General features: G+C 40.0%; 2 protein-coding genes across 15 annotated transcripts in view; one reads left to right on the top strand and one right to left on the bottom strand.

Moving 5' to 3' along the window:
* Positions 1-31: 31 nt before the first annotated feature.
* On the bottom strand, positions 32-3,521 carry myl12.1 (myosin, light chain 12, genome duplicate 1). Its single transcript, XM_085763764.1, has 4 exons — positions 3,470-3,521; positions 1,231-1,434; positions 835-996; positions 32-556 (listed from the first exon to the last, which is right to left on the bottom strand). Exons 2-4 carry the CDS (start codon positions 1,412-1,414, stop codon positions 384-386), a joined length of 519 nt encoding a protein of 172 aa, XP_085619890.1. The 5' UTR covers positions 1,415-1,434; positions 3,470-3,521; the 3' UTR covers positions 32-383.
* Positions 3,522-8,289: 4,768 nt separating this feature from the next.
* Positions 8,290-17,475, top strand: part of myom1b (myomesin 1b) — a 28,384-nt gene continuing 19,198 nt past the window's right edge. For 5 of the 14 annotated variants that reach the window (XM_085763289.1, XM_085763291.1, XM_085763288.1 and 2 more), the window contains exons 1-10: positions 8,290-8,408; positions 8,859-9,086; positions 11,141-11,275; positions 11,412-11,586; positions 12,654-12,811; positions 12,988-13,080; positions 14,426-14,514; positions 14,692-14,733; positions 16,292-16,453; positions 16,595-16,756. In XM_085763289.1, the coding sequence (XP_085619415.1) occupies positions 8,935-9,086; positions 11,141-11,275; positions 11,412-11,586; positions 12,654-12,811; positions 12,988-13,080; positions 14,426-14,514; positions 14,692-14,733; positions 16,292-16,453; positions 16,595-16,756 (1,168 nt within the window). In that variant the 5' untranslated portion in view covers positions 8,290-8,408; positions 8,859-8,934. The remainder of the gene's footprint in view (positions 8,409-8,858; positions 9,087-11,140; positions 11,276-11,411; positions 11,587-12,653; positions 12,812-12,987; positions 13,081-14,425; positions 14,515-14,691; positions 14,734-16,291; positions 16,454-16,594; positions 16,757-17,475) is intronic. The other 9 variants (XM_085763290.1, XM_085763287.1, XM_085763298.1 and 6 more) reach the window with 2 other exon arrangements.

The raw sequence follows: 17,475 nt of genomic DNA, 5'->3' as shown, positions 1-17,475 counted from the left end.
GTCATTTATGGAAGGGAAACGGTCATCAAAGTACAAGGTGATAGAGGGCTTTATTTAAAAAGTTTATATTATAAAATGGTAAAAATTCAGCTATACCCGATCACATGAATTGCAAAGGTTTATCCCTTGGAACTTCCAAGTTGCTGCCACTTCATATCTTTACATGAGAGAAAAAACATTTCACAACAAACACGAAATCTGTCTTTGTCTCATTAGAGATGTGTAAATCTGGCAATACTTGAAGTTCACCATTAACAGAGTGGATAGTTATTGCTTTGGTTTGTTTAAAATGGGTTTTACACTGGAGAGTTGAGACATGCAGCATGGTGATCTAGCTGACGAAGAGGCGAAGAGGGCGAGGGGGAATACGCTGGTGTGGCTCTTTAATCGTCCTTATCCTTGGCACCGTGCTTTAGGATGCGCGTGAACTCCACATAGTTGAAGTTGCTTTTCTTGTCAATGGGAGCCTCCCTGAAGAGCTCGTCCACCTCCTCGTCTGTAAACCGGTCGCCCATTGTTGTGAGCAGCTCTCTGAGGTAATCTTCCTGGATGAAACCTGAAGGGGAAAACAGTCAGATCAGATAAGACGGCAGACAAGGAGATGGCTTGAATGATCAGATTCTTTTCCTAAGAGGTCCTCTTTTGCATAAATTATTTAATCAGTGTCTTTTGGAAACCTTTTGTATTTCTGCCTTATCTTAAGGCAAGATAAAGGCAACTATGTCTGACACATTTAAACAAATGCAATTCAAAGTGCTTTATAAAAGGATGGATTACAACATTTAAGAGCACAGAGAGAAGTTAACATGAAAGTGCATTAAAAAAAATATGTACCTGTCCCCTCCTCATCGAAGCAAGCAAATGCATTTCTGATCACATCCTCGGGGTCTGTGCCATTGAGCTTCTCTCCAAACATGGTGAGGAACATGGTGAAGTTAATTGGTCCAGGAGCCTCCATCATCATGGCCTCCAGGTACTCATCAGTTGGATTTTTACCTGTGTTAAAGAAACATATATAGTGCTTTTAAAATTTAGTTTAAGGATTAACAACTGCAGAGGTTGTTTAACACACAAGTGACAAGGAAAATTCTAATATTTGCTGAGAAAACTAGCTGCTGAACTGCAAACATCGCAGGTGTACAACAAAACAAGTAAAGAGCAGAGTTGCTTCACAGCTTCATAATGACATTTGTGAATTCAGCTACTTGTGTCAGAGACTCCACCACTCACCCAGGGAGGCCAGCATGTCGTGGAGGTCCTCTTTATCGACAAACCCGTCACGGTTCTGGTCGATCATGTTGAAGGCCTCTTTGAACTCCTGGATCTGAGACTGGTCAAACATGGCGAAGACATTGGAGGTGGCGCGCTGAGGGCGCTTCTTTGTGGTCTTTCCCTTCGCTCTTTTGCTCGACATTTTGACTGTTTTTTTATTTCCTGTAAAGTTTAAAAGACAAAAAAAACCCTCAGATAACATAGTCAATTGTGACAGATGTTAAAAACACAGCAAACATTGCTTAATAGTGTAAATAGCATCTCTGTCCCTCAACAGCTGAGTGAGAGGAAAACCGGAGAGTTTTGTTTTTATGTAAAAATGTTCAGACACTTCCATTTCAGATACACATTAAGTACAATATTTACAGAAACAATTTAATCAACTATGAATTCAGATAATCTATAGTTTTTGGTGATCAGTTCATTGATCAGGTAATTTTTCATTCAAAATACCAATGATTCATGTAACTAAACATAATACTTCATATAGTTTTGAGGGTGATAGTTGGACTAAGAGAATTCAATGGCATGGTCTTGTTTGGTATGAGAGACTGTCATTAAACATACATTCAGTATGTATCAATAAATAAAATCATTATTAGCTGCAGCTCTGTTTTGGTCAGAGCAAACGTATGCCTCAGTGATATAAACATAACAGTGGACAGTGCAAAGAAAGAAGGCTAAACATAAGCCTGGTGAGACAGAAGTTGATAGAATACCCATGACAGGCATGAAGACAATCTGATCAGAGGTAAAGTGGATCATGCTGTTACTCAAAATAAGATTTCGTCGTATGGTGGCAGAGTCATTTAATTCTCTGGCAGTGAATCCCCAGTGTGGCGTCCCTCGCTGAGCTATAAATGGGAATGTTCTTCATGTTTCTAGGTTGATCAGCTCACTGCCTTCACACGGGGCAGGAAAGCTACTGATGTGAGGATAAATGCCCTTATCAGGCAATGTCTTGAATGTGGACACGAGCTGTTCTACAGCCACAACTTTATGCTGACTGACACTCATTGTTTTAGCTACATGATACTGATGGAAAATTAACAGCCAGCTTGGACGAGGAGGACATATCCAGAGCTGAGCCTTGTATTCATGCACTATCAGTTTTGGTGATGTGGCTGAACATTATCTTGGACTATTTGCATGAATGAATATGACTGTTTAGTGAAAGAAGAGTTGCAGCTGTTCTACGAAACTTGTTTCATCCATCAATTGGGCTGACGATTGTTTTCATAGCTAAATATTTAGTGTGCAGCTGCCCATTGCAAGTTCCCAAAGCCCAAGGCCACACCTTCTCATTGTGTTTTTTGTTTGTAGCATAAAAACTACAATTTACAATGAAAAGGAGCAGATCCCCATATCTTACATGAAGCTGACAGATGATTACACGTTTTACTTGAATTTATCAAGGATGTTTGTTACTGTAGCTATTACACTGTTTACTCTGATGTCATCAAAGTCTGAAAGCACAGACAGTCATAATGAAAAAACCTGGAGCACCTAGTCAATTTACCATTTTGTTGTCCTCAAGACTATTATAGTGATTTTCATAGGGAAAGGGCATATTTGCTGGTTGTAGTCATGCATGACAACAGGCATTTACACTGTTAAGACATACGATTAATTGTTACGTCTTGAACATAATCAACAAATTACTCTACAATAGAAATAGTGTTTACATGTTGTCGTGATTGTAAAATGTGCTTGTGGTTGTATTGTGCACTATACCGGTAGTTATCGTCTTACAAATCAACCTTTTATCCATTTGTCTGAGAAAACAATCTTATTCACAACACCTCACGCCAAGTACGTAACGTTACAGTACAGATGGATCGCGGCCTAGCTTGAGTCACATTAAATACGTGTGCATCTATGAAAGGTGGTCCAGTGTAGATAGGTTACGTGTAGATCAAATCGTATGAAGTTAACAACCAACCTCACCCGTCCATAAAATACCTGCCTATTTGCAGCTAATTTGGTATCACTACGTCAGCTATCGACGCTACTAGCCGCGCAGCTAACATTAGCCGTGTTTTCAATCCTAACAAGCCGTGCAGTCACAAAGACGCAGTAACGTGTTATTCGCATACACAGCTTTTATGTTGACTGTAGTAGCGTGCTATCATGCTGCCAGAGCTTTTATAATGTAGCTAACTTCTGTATACAGAACAATAAAAGTGAAGAGTCTTACCTGTCTTCAACCTGACTTGTCAGCTAGCCTGCTGCTGCTCTTCTTCTCAACCACCGCCCTTCACTTCCTCATAATAATTTGTGTTCCGCACAGAACATCAGAAGAGACCAATCCAGAAAATGGGGGGAGCTTAGAAGTACGAACCCATTATAACTCGTTTAAAAAGCAACAGATGCCTATTTTAAGTCTGAATTATATGATTACACATTTTTTACCACACTGCATTTGAAAAGGTTTCGGAATATACTGCAATATCTTAGTATTAGTGGTAATGAAACACAGATAGACCCCCCCGGTGCAGAAAATGTAGCTTCCACAAACGCTCCCTTTGACATTCCTGGATATGCCCTTTTAAGGAGAGAAAGAACACATCCTCTTGGCATTGTGCAACTACTGGAAGATAAAGCTAAAAGGATGGGAGAAAGTAGACCTAACCATCAACGCAGTAATTATGTTTGGATATTTGTTTCAGGTTTAGTTCAGTTTTTGATTAAATAAATTACGTCAGTCAGTGATCATGTCAGGGGAAACGTTTATATCTTGAGACATAAAAACAAACAAACACAGAAGACAACCTACTTAGTGCTGAGTAATGCTGGTTATTTAAAATCTCTGCATTTAGAACAAGATTTCATCAAAAGTTTCAGTACTTCAGAGGTCAATTTGCTCACTTTTTTACAATGCTAACTAGTTTACTAGCAAATTTTAATTTATCACAAAAGGCTGAACACATAGGCTAATGCAGTACAATTTATTGTCAAGTATTAAGTTGTCCAATCTGAATCTAAAGTTATTACATACACCACTTAACAGGATATTATTGTACAGTAGCATGTGCCAGTTATCTTTTGCTGCTTAGGTTATTCTTATGATGTTTGTTTGTTTCTCTTAAAAAATAAATTTTGAAGTTAAATGAGACTTTGACCTGGTTTAAAAGGTTTGGGGGCTGGGGGGGGTTAAAGGAAGTTCATACTGAATCCAAAACAATAAGGGAAAAATGTTGATAGGATGGGTAATAATAGACCCTGACTTCCCAGTGGCTGGTCAGACAACAGTTGGGATACCAGTCATTGCTGTAAAGAGGGGCTTACTGCTGCAGGGCTTCAAAAGCAAGATGACTCACAGGTTAAAACAAGCCACATCTGTCTTTTTTGTCCAGTTGTCCTATCCACTTTCAAAGTTGATAACAAAGTTAATGAACACGTGCCCTGCCATTTATAGTTACGTTGTATTGCTGCTGTTATTGAAGAATACAATTGGAATTTATTGTTGAAAAAAAAGAAAAGGAAGGCTTGATAAGTAAAAATGTCATGGTGGTCATCTCAAAGGGGCAAATATACTCAGTTCTTACCCTAATGTTTTATTGGTAAAGGACAAAAACAGATCTCAACTGGAGTTAGAGTGCTGTATATTTTCAAAACAACTTTTGTCAAATACTAAAAGAAAGTATAGTATTTTATATTATAAGTTTTAGAAACTGAACAAAGGAGTCAGGAAAAACTGACCTTTTTGAGTTTAGATATTGTGGTGCTGCATGAAACCACTAGAGTGCGCTAGTGTCTTATGAAATCTTTAATTTCCCCAGTGTTATTTAGATTTCTTGAAGTAAAAATGATTTGTCCCAGCATGTTTCCCAATTCTGTGAATTTGTTCATGTCTACCACTGTTAATGTTCACATGGCTTCAGTCTGAGGGAACAATACAACACCAGACTTGAAATAGTCCTAATAGATCCCTTGAGACCTCCATAACATTGGAATTTCCTGGACAGCTGGACTGTCTAACATGAACAATTCATTACATTCATTTAAGGAACATGGGGAAAACCACGCCTCTCATGTATGTTTATGAGGAATAGACTAAAATATATAAATATATCATGAAATAATCCATATCATACATTATCAACAGAATATAGCTTTAGTAGCAGGCTCATAGTAGGTGTAGGTGTTGATATGCCAGTTATAAGGTGATGGAATTCATAACATACGATAATAAAGTACTGCTGCAAGTGACTTATACAATACTGACAATGTTCCCTGGAAATTATTAATTTGAGGAAGGTCTTAAATAAAAGACTTTTCTGTATTAACTAATTAATAATAATTAATTAATTCTGCAGTTCGGGTCAACTAATGCCATCTAACTGAAGAAATGATTTTTCTGTCAAGAGTTAGGCCAGAAGATGACAGCACTCTCATATGAAAGTGTAAATAGTGCTCTGAATTCAACTTTTCATTAATAAGAGAATAGTGATATTCTTATTTTAAAAGATAAAATATAACATATTGATTAATCATTTTTAGTGGGACTAATAGGTTGATTTTGTTGCCTAAGCTATCTGCTGTATAGTGGTATTTACCTTCTTATCTAACTCATAGCAAGAAGGTTGTGGGGAGTGTGCATTTCCCAAAATAATGTCTAATAGCTTGAAATAAAAAAAAATGTGATAAATTACATTGAACTACAGCAATAAGGACTTAATAGTCAACTTAGCACCCGAGCAACTTTCCTGACACTTTAGTTGTCATGTTGGCGACTCGTGTAGTTTGGTTGTGACATATTAAGCCGGTGCATATTCTCATTTGCCCAGGTCATAGTATTTCAAAGGAGGTTAAATCGAAAGCAACTGGACTTAGTTACTTGTCTAGGAAGACGTTTCACCTCTCATCCAAGAGGCTTCATCAGTTCATGTACGCATCTGACCAGGCTGGGACTGGTCCAACTATCTGGTGTGGAGACTCACTATTTAACCTCTTGTGTGGGCGTTCACAAGGGTGATGATGTCACTGGTTCCCATTTGTGCTCCAAGTGCCAACGACAGTCGTTTAAATGACTGCCTTTGATGGAAGGTTGGTTTCGACTTCGTTAGTGCCCTATTGTGTTATAACGACAGTCGTTGGAGGCACTTGCCACTTGTGAACAGTGGTTGTTCTTTGAGGCTAGATTGTTGAATCTCCTGGGAAGGGATGAAAGGGCAGCATTGTAAATTGGAGATAGGTGGTGTCTCAGGCCACCTCCCCTGTTGAGGGATGGTTTCTCTACTTTTACAAAAATAGCTTCTTTGACTCCTCTTTCGAACCATCTGTCCTCTCTGTCTAGGATTTGGACATTGCTGTCCTCAAAGGAGTGGGCTTTCTCCTTGAGATGTAAATGGACAGCAGAGTCCAGTCCTGAGGAGTTTGCTCAGTCCTGAGGAGCAAACTCTGTGTGTGTGCAATGTCCAAATCCTAGACAGAGAGGACAGATGGTTCGAAAGAGGAGTCAAAGAAGCTATTTTTGTAAAAGTAGAGAAACCATCCCTCAACAGGGGAGGTGGCCTGAGACACCACCTATCTCCAATTTACAATGCTGCCCTTTCATCCCTTCCCAGGAGATTCAACAATCTAGCCTCAAAGAACAACCACTGTTCACAAGTGGCAAGTGCCTCCAACGACTGTCGTTATAACACAATAGGGCACTAACGAAGTCGAAACCAACCTTCCATCAAAGGCAGTCATTTAAACGACTGTCGTTGGCACCTGGAGCACAAAAGGGAACCAGTGACATCATCACCCTTGTGAACGCCCACACAAGAGGTTAAATAGTGAGTCTCCACACCAGATAGTTGGACCAGTCCCAGCCTGGTCAGATGCGTACATGAACTGATGAAGCCTCTTGGATGAGAGGTGAAACGTCTTCCTAGACAAATAACTAAGTCCAGTTGCTTTCGATTTAACCTCCTTTGAAAAAGTTGTGACATATTATATAACACTTGTAAAATACAGTGTTCATCAGACAGCATGTAGTGCTGTGACCCTGCTGGATGTCTTGTGCCAATCTCTTTTAATGGGCATCAGATTGCTGCTGTAACAGTTTAGGCATCTTGTCATGCTGATCATTGTGTGGGAGGGAGGCCTCAGTGTGTGACATGCTGTATCTCTGTCACGTGTAACTGTATTTCCTGAACAATGTCCAAACATCTGGCCTTCAACTGTATATACGGAGGGAAGTGCTTTCAATTCACATAACTGTTATTCCATGTTTCAACTTTGTTTTTTTATTCAAAAATGTGCCAAACATCTGCCACTGAATTCTGAGTCTTTGATTTATGTCATTTTTTCTTTGAGTAGCTGTTTATGAACAGGGTGGGAGTGGGGGGTGTAGGCTACTTCCTAGAGCACATGCATGAGACTGAAAGAGAGAGTGACAAAGAGCCAGTAGCTACCTGGCATTTGTTGTATGTGAAGCAAGTAACAATAGCATAGCTAAAGTTAGCAACAGTCACAGCTGAGACCTCTGTAAAACCACAGCCTATAAGTCCCAAAGGTCTTGATGCAAAGAAATGAGAAAATAACAGTTAAAAATATGACTTCAGTAAGATTAAAATGAGCATACGGTATGTGGGATCCAAGCAATGATAAGATGTTGCATTGTGATATGTATTTATTTGTTATATTCATAAATGCTTGACTTTCTGGATGCTTTCAGTAGATTAAAGTGTCAATATCAACAAATAAAGGAATGCGTATAGAAAGAAATATATATTCAAGTACATAATATGCACTCATTCATGAATATAGTAGATTTCATACACATGATGGAAAGGCCATGAAAAAATGAAAGAACAGCAGATAACAACAAAACATTTAAAAGTAACTCTGTGTTTACCTGCATATCTGGCATTAATGCTCAATGGCAGAGACGTGCAACATAAACGCATTGCACTACGGGAGTTGACTTGCCCCCCAGCTCTGCTCCCAGCTATATTTATCTCCACCCTCACCATAAAAGGCTGTGACTGCTGCTTGGACACTCTGGCAAGGGCCAATATTATTTTTGTTGTGTAGACCGCAGCCCTGTGTGCACCTACCTGTGGGTCTGCTGGGATATCAAGCTTGAAGTTTGGAGTTGGACCATCTTTTCCTTTAAAGCTTTAAGTTTGAGGGGTTTGTGTGGGGTAAGTGGCAACTACTGCGCAGGGATACAATGTGATAAGCCAGGTTGTAATTGTTGCATTATGTTTCTGTAAGCATGCTAAGACCATGCCTGATTGCCTGAATCTCATATCATGTCTTGCCAGCTGATGTTGCAGGTTTGTATTTGCAGGTTTCCCTGATGTTTTCCTTTTTCATCAAGATAATATTTTTGATCCTGATATCTACATCATGGGATTACATTATTTCTCCACAATATATTTGATCTTGAGAGCTAGAATAACACCCCATGTTCATCCGTAAGGAACATGTTGAAGTATATGAAAGCATGGCCAGCTTGTTGATGCAGCTAATTCCCAAAAAAACACGTTTTTAAAAAAGTCTGTAACTAAAATTTCAATGGAAATCCCACTGAACCTACGGTATATTATGATAACCATAAATCCACCTGCTCTTCAACACGAACTAACCAGACAGACGAACACATAGGCAGCAAGAAACTCGGAAACTCGGAACACAACTTGTACCAGGAGTGGTCGACTCGGCAGCATGTCTGGATCTATACCTTTCTACCAGAAGCACCATCGTCACTACGACCGTGACTACCGTAGCAAGCAGATGGAGTCTAAAATGAGCCAGTACCAGGCCAGCAGCAGATACGTTGCTGGCAGCAGCACCGCCACCAGCAGCAGGAGCAGAGGGTAAGGAGGATGAGGAAGAGGAGGATGCCCTGTACCTTCACCATCAATCTACGTATTTCTCACAGGAAAGCCCTTGCTGCTTCCCAACCCCCAACCCCAACCCCGACCCCGACCCCCACCCTCCCCTTAACACCATCGCCCAACCCAACTGATCAAGTCCACCTCCATCACAAGCACCGCTTTGGGATCATCTTTCCTGCTCTGCTGTGTAACCATCTCTCTTCCCCCTTTTCTCCCTTATGACTTTCACTTTGACCAAACCCTCAGTCACACCTGATGATTACAGCCCTGGTTGAAAACAGCTTTGAATCCTGCATGCTGCTCTTTGCATGTAGGCTGCAAGATGTCCTGTGTACTTTCATGCATGCTTAATTTTAATACAACTACAACCAAATGGTAATGTAGTGTAACAAATTATAACTGTCCTTGTTAGATAAGGTGTAGGGAAGTTCACTGTTATGTAATGGCTGCGTTGTGGTATATGGCATAGACTGAAATAGAATCCTGACCTATACATACCATGTTGGAGAGACAGTTTCTTATCCTTAATGTTTAAAAACATAAACCCTTTATTGCTGTCTTTTTAAACCAGATCATGTAGATTATCATGTTTTACAAATCGGACTGCTTGTTGTTAATGGTTGTTTTTTGTGGACCCTGTTGAATGCAGCTTTAGCGGATTAAAATGCCTTATTGAGTGATGAGTGTGGTACATTGATAGAAAGGGGCAAAAGTTTTACAGGGGGACAAAAATGGTTGTGTTAAAGGGTGAATTCTCCAAAATCTGTGCAGATGTGGCTTCTATGTCGGACGTACGTCCATACGTCAACCAGCTCAGATTTCCTGGTGTTTATGGGATAGAATATATTGAGAGCTTTTAAACTCAGAAATAACAAAACACCACCAACATGATGCTGTCTTTTATGGTGCCTGGCAAGTCTTTAAATACCCTGGCCTGGAGAGTGTGAACAGGTCAGAGGGCTTAGGTTTGCCTATCACTATCCCATCTTTGCAGTGATTACTGTGGACTGCCAGGCAACACAAATCTGAGCTGTGTTGAGGAAAGGAGGATTGTGATGAGATGATGATTAGCGGTCAGGGTGGTCATGACAGTGTGGGTACTGCAAAGATACAACAGCATTTATGCAGACATGAGCCTTGGATTTGTTGGAATGGGATAATCCTTTCCCAGATTACAGTCATGAAACCTCACCCCCAAGTTGTTGTATTGTTGTGGCTCTGATCCTGGAGGGTCAAGTGGATGTAAACGGTCACAGGCACAGGGATACTGACCCAGATTGATACAGCAGAAATGGGGGCAGCTGCCCTGTCACCTTTCTTGCCCCTGCCTCCTTATCATGTTCTTGTTATCTCATACTTCAAGCGCCCTCCCCCAACTCTCCAGTGCTACAGATAGCAGTGGTAGTACTTCTTCCAAAACAACAAAACAATTGGAGTCTGACCTAAATTCTTCAATGGACAACCTGGAAAATCAACACATTAATGTAGATTAAATGTTTGATGTTTTTTTTTTTGGCCTGTGGGTTTTATTGCTCCTAACGCATGCTGGGCCTATACCGGCAAGCCAGTGGATTTTAAGGGTTAAAGTAAAGAGAGCTCTATGGTTGGATTGGTTTTATTGGGTCATTTTTCTAAGGAAGCCTCTTTCTGCACTTGTTATCCCTTTCCTCAGCTTATCTTAGGCAGTAGTACAATGAGAATGACGTGACTTTGAATTTACTTTTAACAATATCTAAGGTGAGTCTTATGGGCTATGATTTGGATTTGCAGCGAACGTGTTGGTAGGGGTCTTTAAATGATTCAGCAATAGTCGTTCTCAGTTGTCCTCCATGGTGGAGAATGACTTAGTTTGAGGTTATAATTATTATATTATCATATAGGTTTGAACTAAACCATCTACACTCCTCTCCCACTGAACCCTAATCTGCCACTCATCCACCCATGACCTTAGCTTTACCCACACATGTTAATGTTATGTGATAAGTTGCTCTGTTTGACCGTGTGGCAGTTTGATTGTATTCTGTATGTCTCAGACTTAGAGTGTCTACACACTCTGGGCTGGAAGAGAACAGACTGAGCCCTTTACCCAAGAGAGCCAAGCCAACTTACTTGGCTGTGGATAAAGAGAACCAAATCATCGGCTATGTAGTGCCTGTCTTCAGGGGCAGGTAATTAACTCCATCCATGCCGTGTAAAACTGGAAATACGTACAAAAATGCTGTTTTCTTGAAGTTATTTCAGTTTTAATGGTATTCCTTATACTCCCCACCTCCATCCACATGGCTCTTCTCTGTTGACTCACAGTCAAGAGTTTGCTACAGGACTTTCGGATACAGAGGAAGCAAGGGTGAGGGACACTGCTGCATATATGGCCCGCAGGGATATGTTCACCAGTGGCATGGAGATGGAGAGATCAGAGCTGATATCCAGGAGGTCGGCCATGCGCGAATCAGCTGAACGCATCTCTCTGAGCAAAAGGGTCAGTGGAGGAGAGGAGGTGTTTGAAGGTTATACAGAAAGGCACAGGATCTAACAAACACATTGATTATGTTTTTTTTTATATCCAAAAACATCTATGACAAGATTGTGACATCATGTTTATTTGCAAACTATCATACATCATCTCGGGGAACAAAGGCCCAGGACCCTAGGATTCATTGTGTGGGAGTAATGAAAGCAAACAGCAGTGACTGACAAAGATCGGTTGGTTGGTTAGTTGTTGAAAACATAGGCCTCAAATTTGTTTGAACAAAAGTTTTGTGCTGTAAAAGTTGCTAAAGGGAACAGAAGCTGCACATTGAGACACAATGGTGATGTAATGGCAGGGACAGCTGGTGATACACAACGTTAATCCTCCGTTGACCAGGCAGGTGTGTTTGTTTGTATAGTGACATTGCAATATTAAACTCATGTTAGGCTACATAACTCATTCATATTATCCGTATGGTTGTATAAGTGAGCATAATTAATTGTACAACTTCTCGGGAACGCCAAGTGACTGTGGCTGAGTGGTTGTTATTACCACTCCTTACACAAGGGAGTTATTTACGTCCCTGGGTGATTATGTGAAGTGGCCGGCCATTCACCGACATCATAAAAGCCACAGTGACCCCCCCACTGTATTTATCTGTCTCCACTCTGGCAGATATCCTTACTACCGGGTGACAAATGCCTCAGGAGATCGTGTTTCTTGAGACATAGGGAAGGGAAGTAGTGTCCCATGGGTGTTGTCATACTATGTGCTGAGTTACTGGACGCACAACTAGACACCCCTAGCTATTCATAGGACATAATGAACAACATAGAGTCACTCTCGCAACACGTGTCAAGTTAACAAGTGTGCACACCTTATAAAAACAATGAATATATATTGGAATCTTGCTCAGTTTGTGTACTTAAAATCTTTGTTTTTGCTTCAAGCATGCATTGTTAAATTCTTGTGGCATCTTAGGGACTGTTTTCTATTTCTTTCTTTTTTACATTTACATTACGTTTATAGTTGGCAGAGGTGAAGTTATCCTGAGTGATCTACTCTGCTATCTTTAGATTCATGAACACGAGGAACACTTCAAGCGCATAAACGAAGACAGCCTGATGCACTCCCCAGAGTTTGTGATTAAACCTCGCTCCCACACAGTGTGGGAGAAGCAGTGTGTGCGGCTGCACTGCACTGTCAGTGGCTGGCCCGACCCCCGGGTCGTCTGGTAGGTCATCAACACTCCTCACCCATAACATGACCTCAAGTCTGCCCTTTCTGTTCTCTCAACAGCCTGCCTTATTTCTTTAAGCTCCATCTATCCTCCATGGCTTCATTTTTTTTTCTCCATCTTCTGCTTCCTTTGCTCTTTCTTCTTTTGTGATTTCTCCCTTCCAATACAAGGTACAAAAACAATGTGGCAATTGAACCGCTTGCCAACCCTGGCAAGTATACACTTGAGAGCAGATACAGCGTGCACTCTCTGGAGATTAACAGGTAGGTGTAGCTCTTCCCGTCCACATCGCTGAAAATCATTTATTCTTAAAGAGCCACTGACATCTTCTGTCAGAGTTTAACATCCATCACATTTCACCACCTTGACGGCATTTGTAGAATCACAGGAAACATTGTGGAAAGCCACGCCAAGTTAGCCTACGTTGACATTAGCTGGAGCTCCTCTTTAGCCAGAAAGAAATGACGGTCACCATTGTTAAGCTTACATTTAGAGTTTTGGTAACACTTTACAATAAGGGTCCCTTAATTAACGTTAGTTAGTACGTTGTTAAGCATGAATTATCTGTTTACAGATATATTAACAATCATTATTATGTATTACTTAGGATTAGGAAACACATTTATTAATGTAGCCTATTAGTAAGCAGTTAATTAATGTTTACTACTCAAAGTTAGTTAATAAATTATTAAGTAATAATAAAAGTTGAATAATAATTAGTTATCATTATGTATGCATTACTCAGCATTAATTAACACATTAGTTTATATATGAATGCTTAATAATGTACTAACTAACGTTAATTAAGGGACCCTTTACTATTCACTTAGCTTATTTTAGCAATCCCATGGCTACAGTCAAATTTGGTATTATATTCCCCCTAAATTTCAATTGATTGGATAAAGTTATGAGTTCCAACTGATCCATTGAGATCAATCAAAAAAAATTAACAAAGAATGTGAAATATATATTTATAACTGTGTCTGTAAGTAATTTTCTCCTTAAATATAGTCAAACTAGCCTGTCTGTAGGCTACATGTACACACCAAGCTTTGGTTTCACCTTTCTATCAAGCCTGTACTCTATGGGAGGAATCAAAGCTTTGATTTCATGTGTGGCATGGTAATGTTGGTATCAGCTCTTATCCATTTCTAACTTGCCAAAACAGACTGACACTGCCGGACTGTGACCTGGAGAAGAGCCATGCTATTTCCCAGGCTGCCGCAGATAACAAAGAGCACGTCTAAAGATAGCCAAGATCACATTTGACCCTTTCAAAGAAGTGTGGAAACTATCATGACCCTACATTTTTCTTATGTTCTAGTAGAATATGTCTCATCGTTTGGTTCCCATTGTGAACAGCACACAACAGGTATTTTGATGTTCAGAGCCCCACACCCACTGGTGCACATGACATCACCAGTGGTGTCTATTTATTGCCAGAGTATTCCTGGCCAGGAGTTATGGAACGCTTACAGTCAGGGCTCACATACTTGGTATTATTTACATGGTTGAGTGGGCTGAAGTTGAAGTTGAAGGGGGAAGGGCGCTGTACACATGAATCCTTAAAATCATGGAAGTTGATCACCCGATCCTCTGCTCTTTCAGATGTGATTTTGATGACACGGCGCAGTATCGCGTCTCTGCCATGAACTCCCAGGGAGAGCTGTCTGCGTTCGCCTCCGTCGTTGTTAAGAGTACGTTTCACTCAACACCATCACCCCAGTGCTCTTCACATTAAAGAAATGTTTTTCTCACAAACACAAGCCATCACAAGAGATATGACCTCTCAGTGTGATACATGCAGCTTGTCACAAGTGTTATGTACTGTATATGTCTCATATATTAATAGCAACTGCTGCCATTCCTCATAGGGTTCAAAGGTGAAGTTGATGAGGCCCTGCCAACACCCAGACGTAAGTGTTAATTCACACTCAGTTCACTGTTGTATTTTGATCCATTATTAATGCATTTTGTTATTTGAAGCTGGCTATGGTAGAATATCAAGTCAAGTTTGAAAGACTCATGGCCCTGATACGTTGCTGCCTTATTAAACTGCTACTGCTAACATTATAGCAAAAGATTGTACATTGACATATTCAGCAGACATTGAATAACATTAATATTCATTTATAGTCATATAATTAACATAAGTTACATTCTATACAGCTCTAGTTTGGTCTTCACCAACTCATGGGGGAAAAAAACCCCAAACATTTGGCTCTTAGCTTAACTCTTTAACATTTCTTCTCTGGCTAATTGCTAGCTTTGTTTGTGTCTTCTCATCTGCATGTTCCATACAGCTTTGTAGCTGATACAGGTGTAGAGCCAAACCATGAGCAAAAAGAAATGAATCATCTCTTCAAAGTTAAACAACTGTGTGATAATGCTCTCTGCAACTGTCATTACAAATTTCCACTTTTTCATTGTGTTCATATTTTATTCAATATTAGAGCTTTTATTTCATCATTATGCGGTTATCAGTTGCAAAACACAAAAATAATGAATTTAAAAAATGAAATGGAAAATACAAAAATGTCTCATTACATCTACCATATGATTTGTGTATCTTATTAACATTACATTACAGTGGGGATGTGGGGGCTGAGAACAGTGGGTGCTACTGCACTAACAACTTTTTTGTTTCTTTAATGCTGCGGCGACAATGCAGGGGCCAGTGCTGAAGGTAACAGGTTCACAGGAATCTGGTTTGACAACATTTTGGTGAACTTGATGTTTCCACTGACTATCTGTCCATGCATGGCCACTCTTTTCTGTGTCGACGTTTCCACAGTAAAGCTCCACAGTTTTCTCCAGGAACTGTGATATCTGAAGTAACACACCTGGAAAAATCTACAGATTTTTCAGCGTCTTAGTGAAAATGAGCAAACTCTGTGCATATGCAATGTTGCAACAATGCAACCTTTTGAGGTTATGTTCTCATGTAGTAGTAGGTATAACGACTGTGCAAGATCTTTGCAAGCAAACTCTTAAAATCATTATTCCATCCTGCACACATTGTAAATAGATAGTTAGAATAATAATAAAGATCTCCATTGTACTTTAAACCAATTCCACAACAGAAAGTTTTTTTTCTCTAATTTTAATTCATTCTCTTGTTTGTTGTGCTTCACTGTTCAATGCATGATCACATGTTGTCATATTCCTCCCATTTCTTTTTGTGAGCACTGTCTTGTCATATCAGAGTCCTTCATTTGGTCTGTGTTTGTGTTATTGTCTTTGATCTTTACACAGCTGCTATGTCTTTTTCTTCTCCACCTTTTTCTATGTGGTTAAAAGATTGTGGTTGATCTTATTCATGTTTTTTTCTGTTGGATATGAGTTTTGATTTGATAATTTTCTGTCTTTAATGTTTTGCTTCCTCCACATAATTTGAACAGTTGTCTTTTAAAGATTAACCACCGTACCATAAAGTCCAAACTCTGACTCTGTCATCACCTGCTTCACCTGTAGATGGCCCAGTGTCTGAGTATGGCATCACCTTCCAGACTCACATTGTTGACAAGTTTGGTGTGTCATTTGGAAGAGAGGGGGAGACCATGAGTCTGGGATGTACCGTCATCATCTACCCTGCACTGCACCGCTACCAGCCAGAGATCCAGTGGTACAGAGATGGTCAGTAGACAAGTACTGCTCTAAAACGTTGACATTGGTGCAGAATATCTGCATAAAATATATTAATTTTCACATTTCTGTCCTAAATGTATTGTTTTTTCCATACGTTACCTTGCTAACACTGACTGGCATGTGTTCCAGATGTTCTGCTGTCTCCATCCAAATGGACTCACATGCACTGGAGTGGAGACCAAGCCACACTGACGTTCACACACCTCAACAAAGAGGATGAGGGTCTCTACACCCTGCGTGTCATCACCAAGTCTGGATATGAAACCTACTCGGCCTACGTCTTTGTCAGAGGTGGGGACACTATCCGTCACACTTAAAGGTCCCATATTGTGCTAATGAAAGAAATTTCCTTTTTTTTATGAAGTAGGATAGGTTCTATATTGTGAAAGTATCAAAGTGCTCAGACCACACAGAGATGCACATAGCCTGTATTCAGAACACAACCTCGAAATGAGCCATCAGGACTTCTGTGTCTTTGTGATGTCATAACAAAGGAGTCACAGGCCTCAGAAAAGCCCCACCCACCTAGACCGACCATGAAGGATGGCAGGATTTGGTTTTTCTCCAGGCCTTTACCTGAAATCTGCTACATTTTTATTTGATCACTCAGAATACAATAAGCCAATCAGAAGAGAGGCTCAGAGCATCCTCTCTTCTGATTGGTTCATTGACCTGTTTTAACTCAAGTCTCATAGAGGAGATTCAAAGCTACTGGAGATGATTAATGGCACTTTAAACCATCAGAGAGCAAAAATATAAATAACACTCAGACCCCAGATGAAGGATTATAATGTAAAGACGGCTGCTTCTGTACTAGTCTTTATGTTGTTTATTTTACAAGCTCAACCCAGCTACATTTCATATTTCTCTGAGTGTGAATTGTTCACAGTCATTATTTTAATATCAAAACATGGACAGGGCTTGGTCTAAAATGTTACCTCATGCACATTCGGTAAAGGTTTTGAAGCCTTTGATTCTTTGAAATGTTACGTATCTAAGATAACTCAACA

This window comes from Trachurus japonicus, chromosome 20 (genome assembly GCF_045865225.1).
Source record: "Trachurus japonicus isolate A0001 chromosome 20, Traja_1.0".
In the NCBI taxonomy this organism is placed as follows: domain Eukaryota; kingdom Metazoa; phylum Chordata; class Actinopteri; order Carangiformes; family Carangidae; genus Trachurus; species Trachurus japonicus.
The sequence above is the reverse complement of the archived record's forward strand: the minus strand, read 5'-3'. Positions and strand labels throughout refer to the sequence as shown.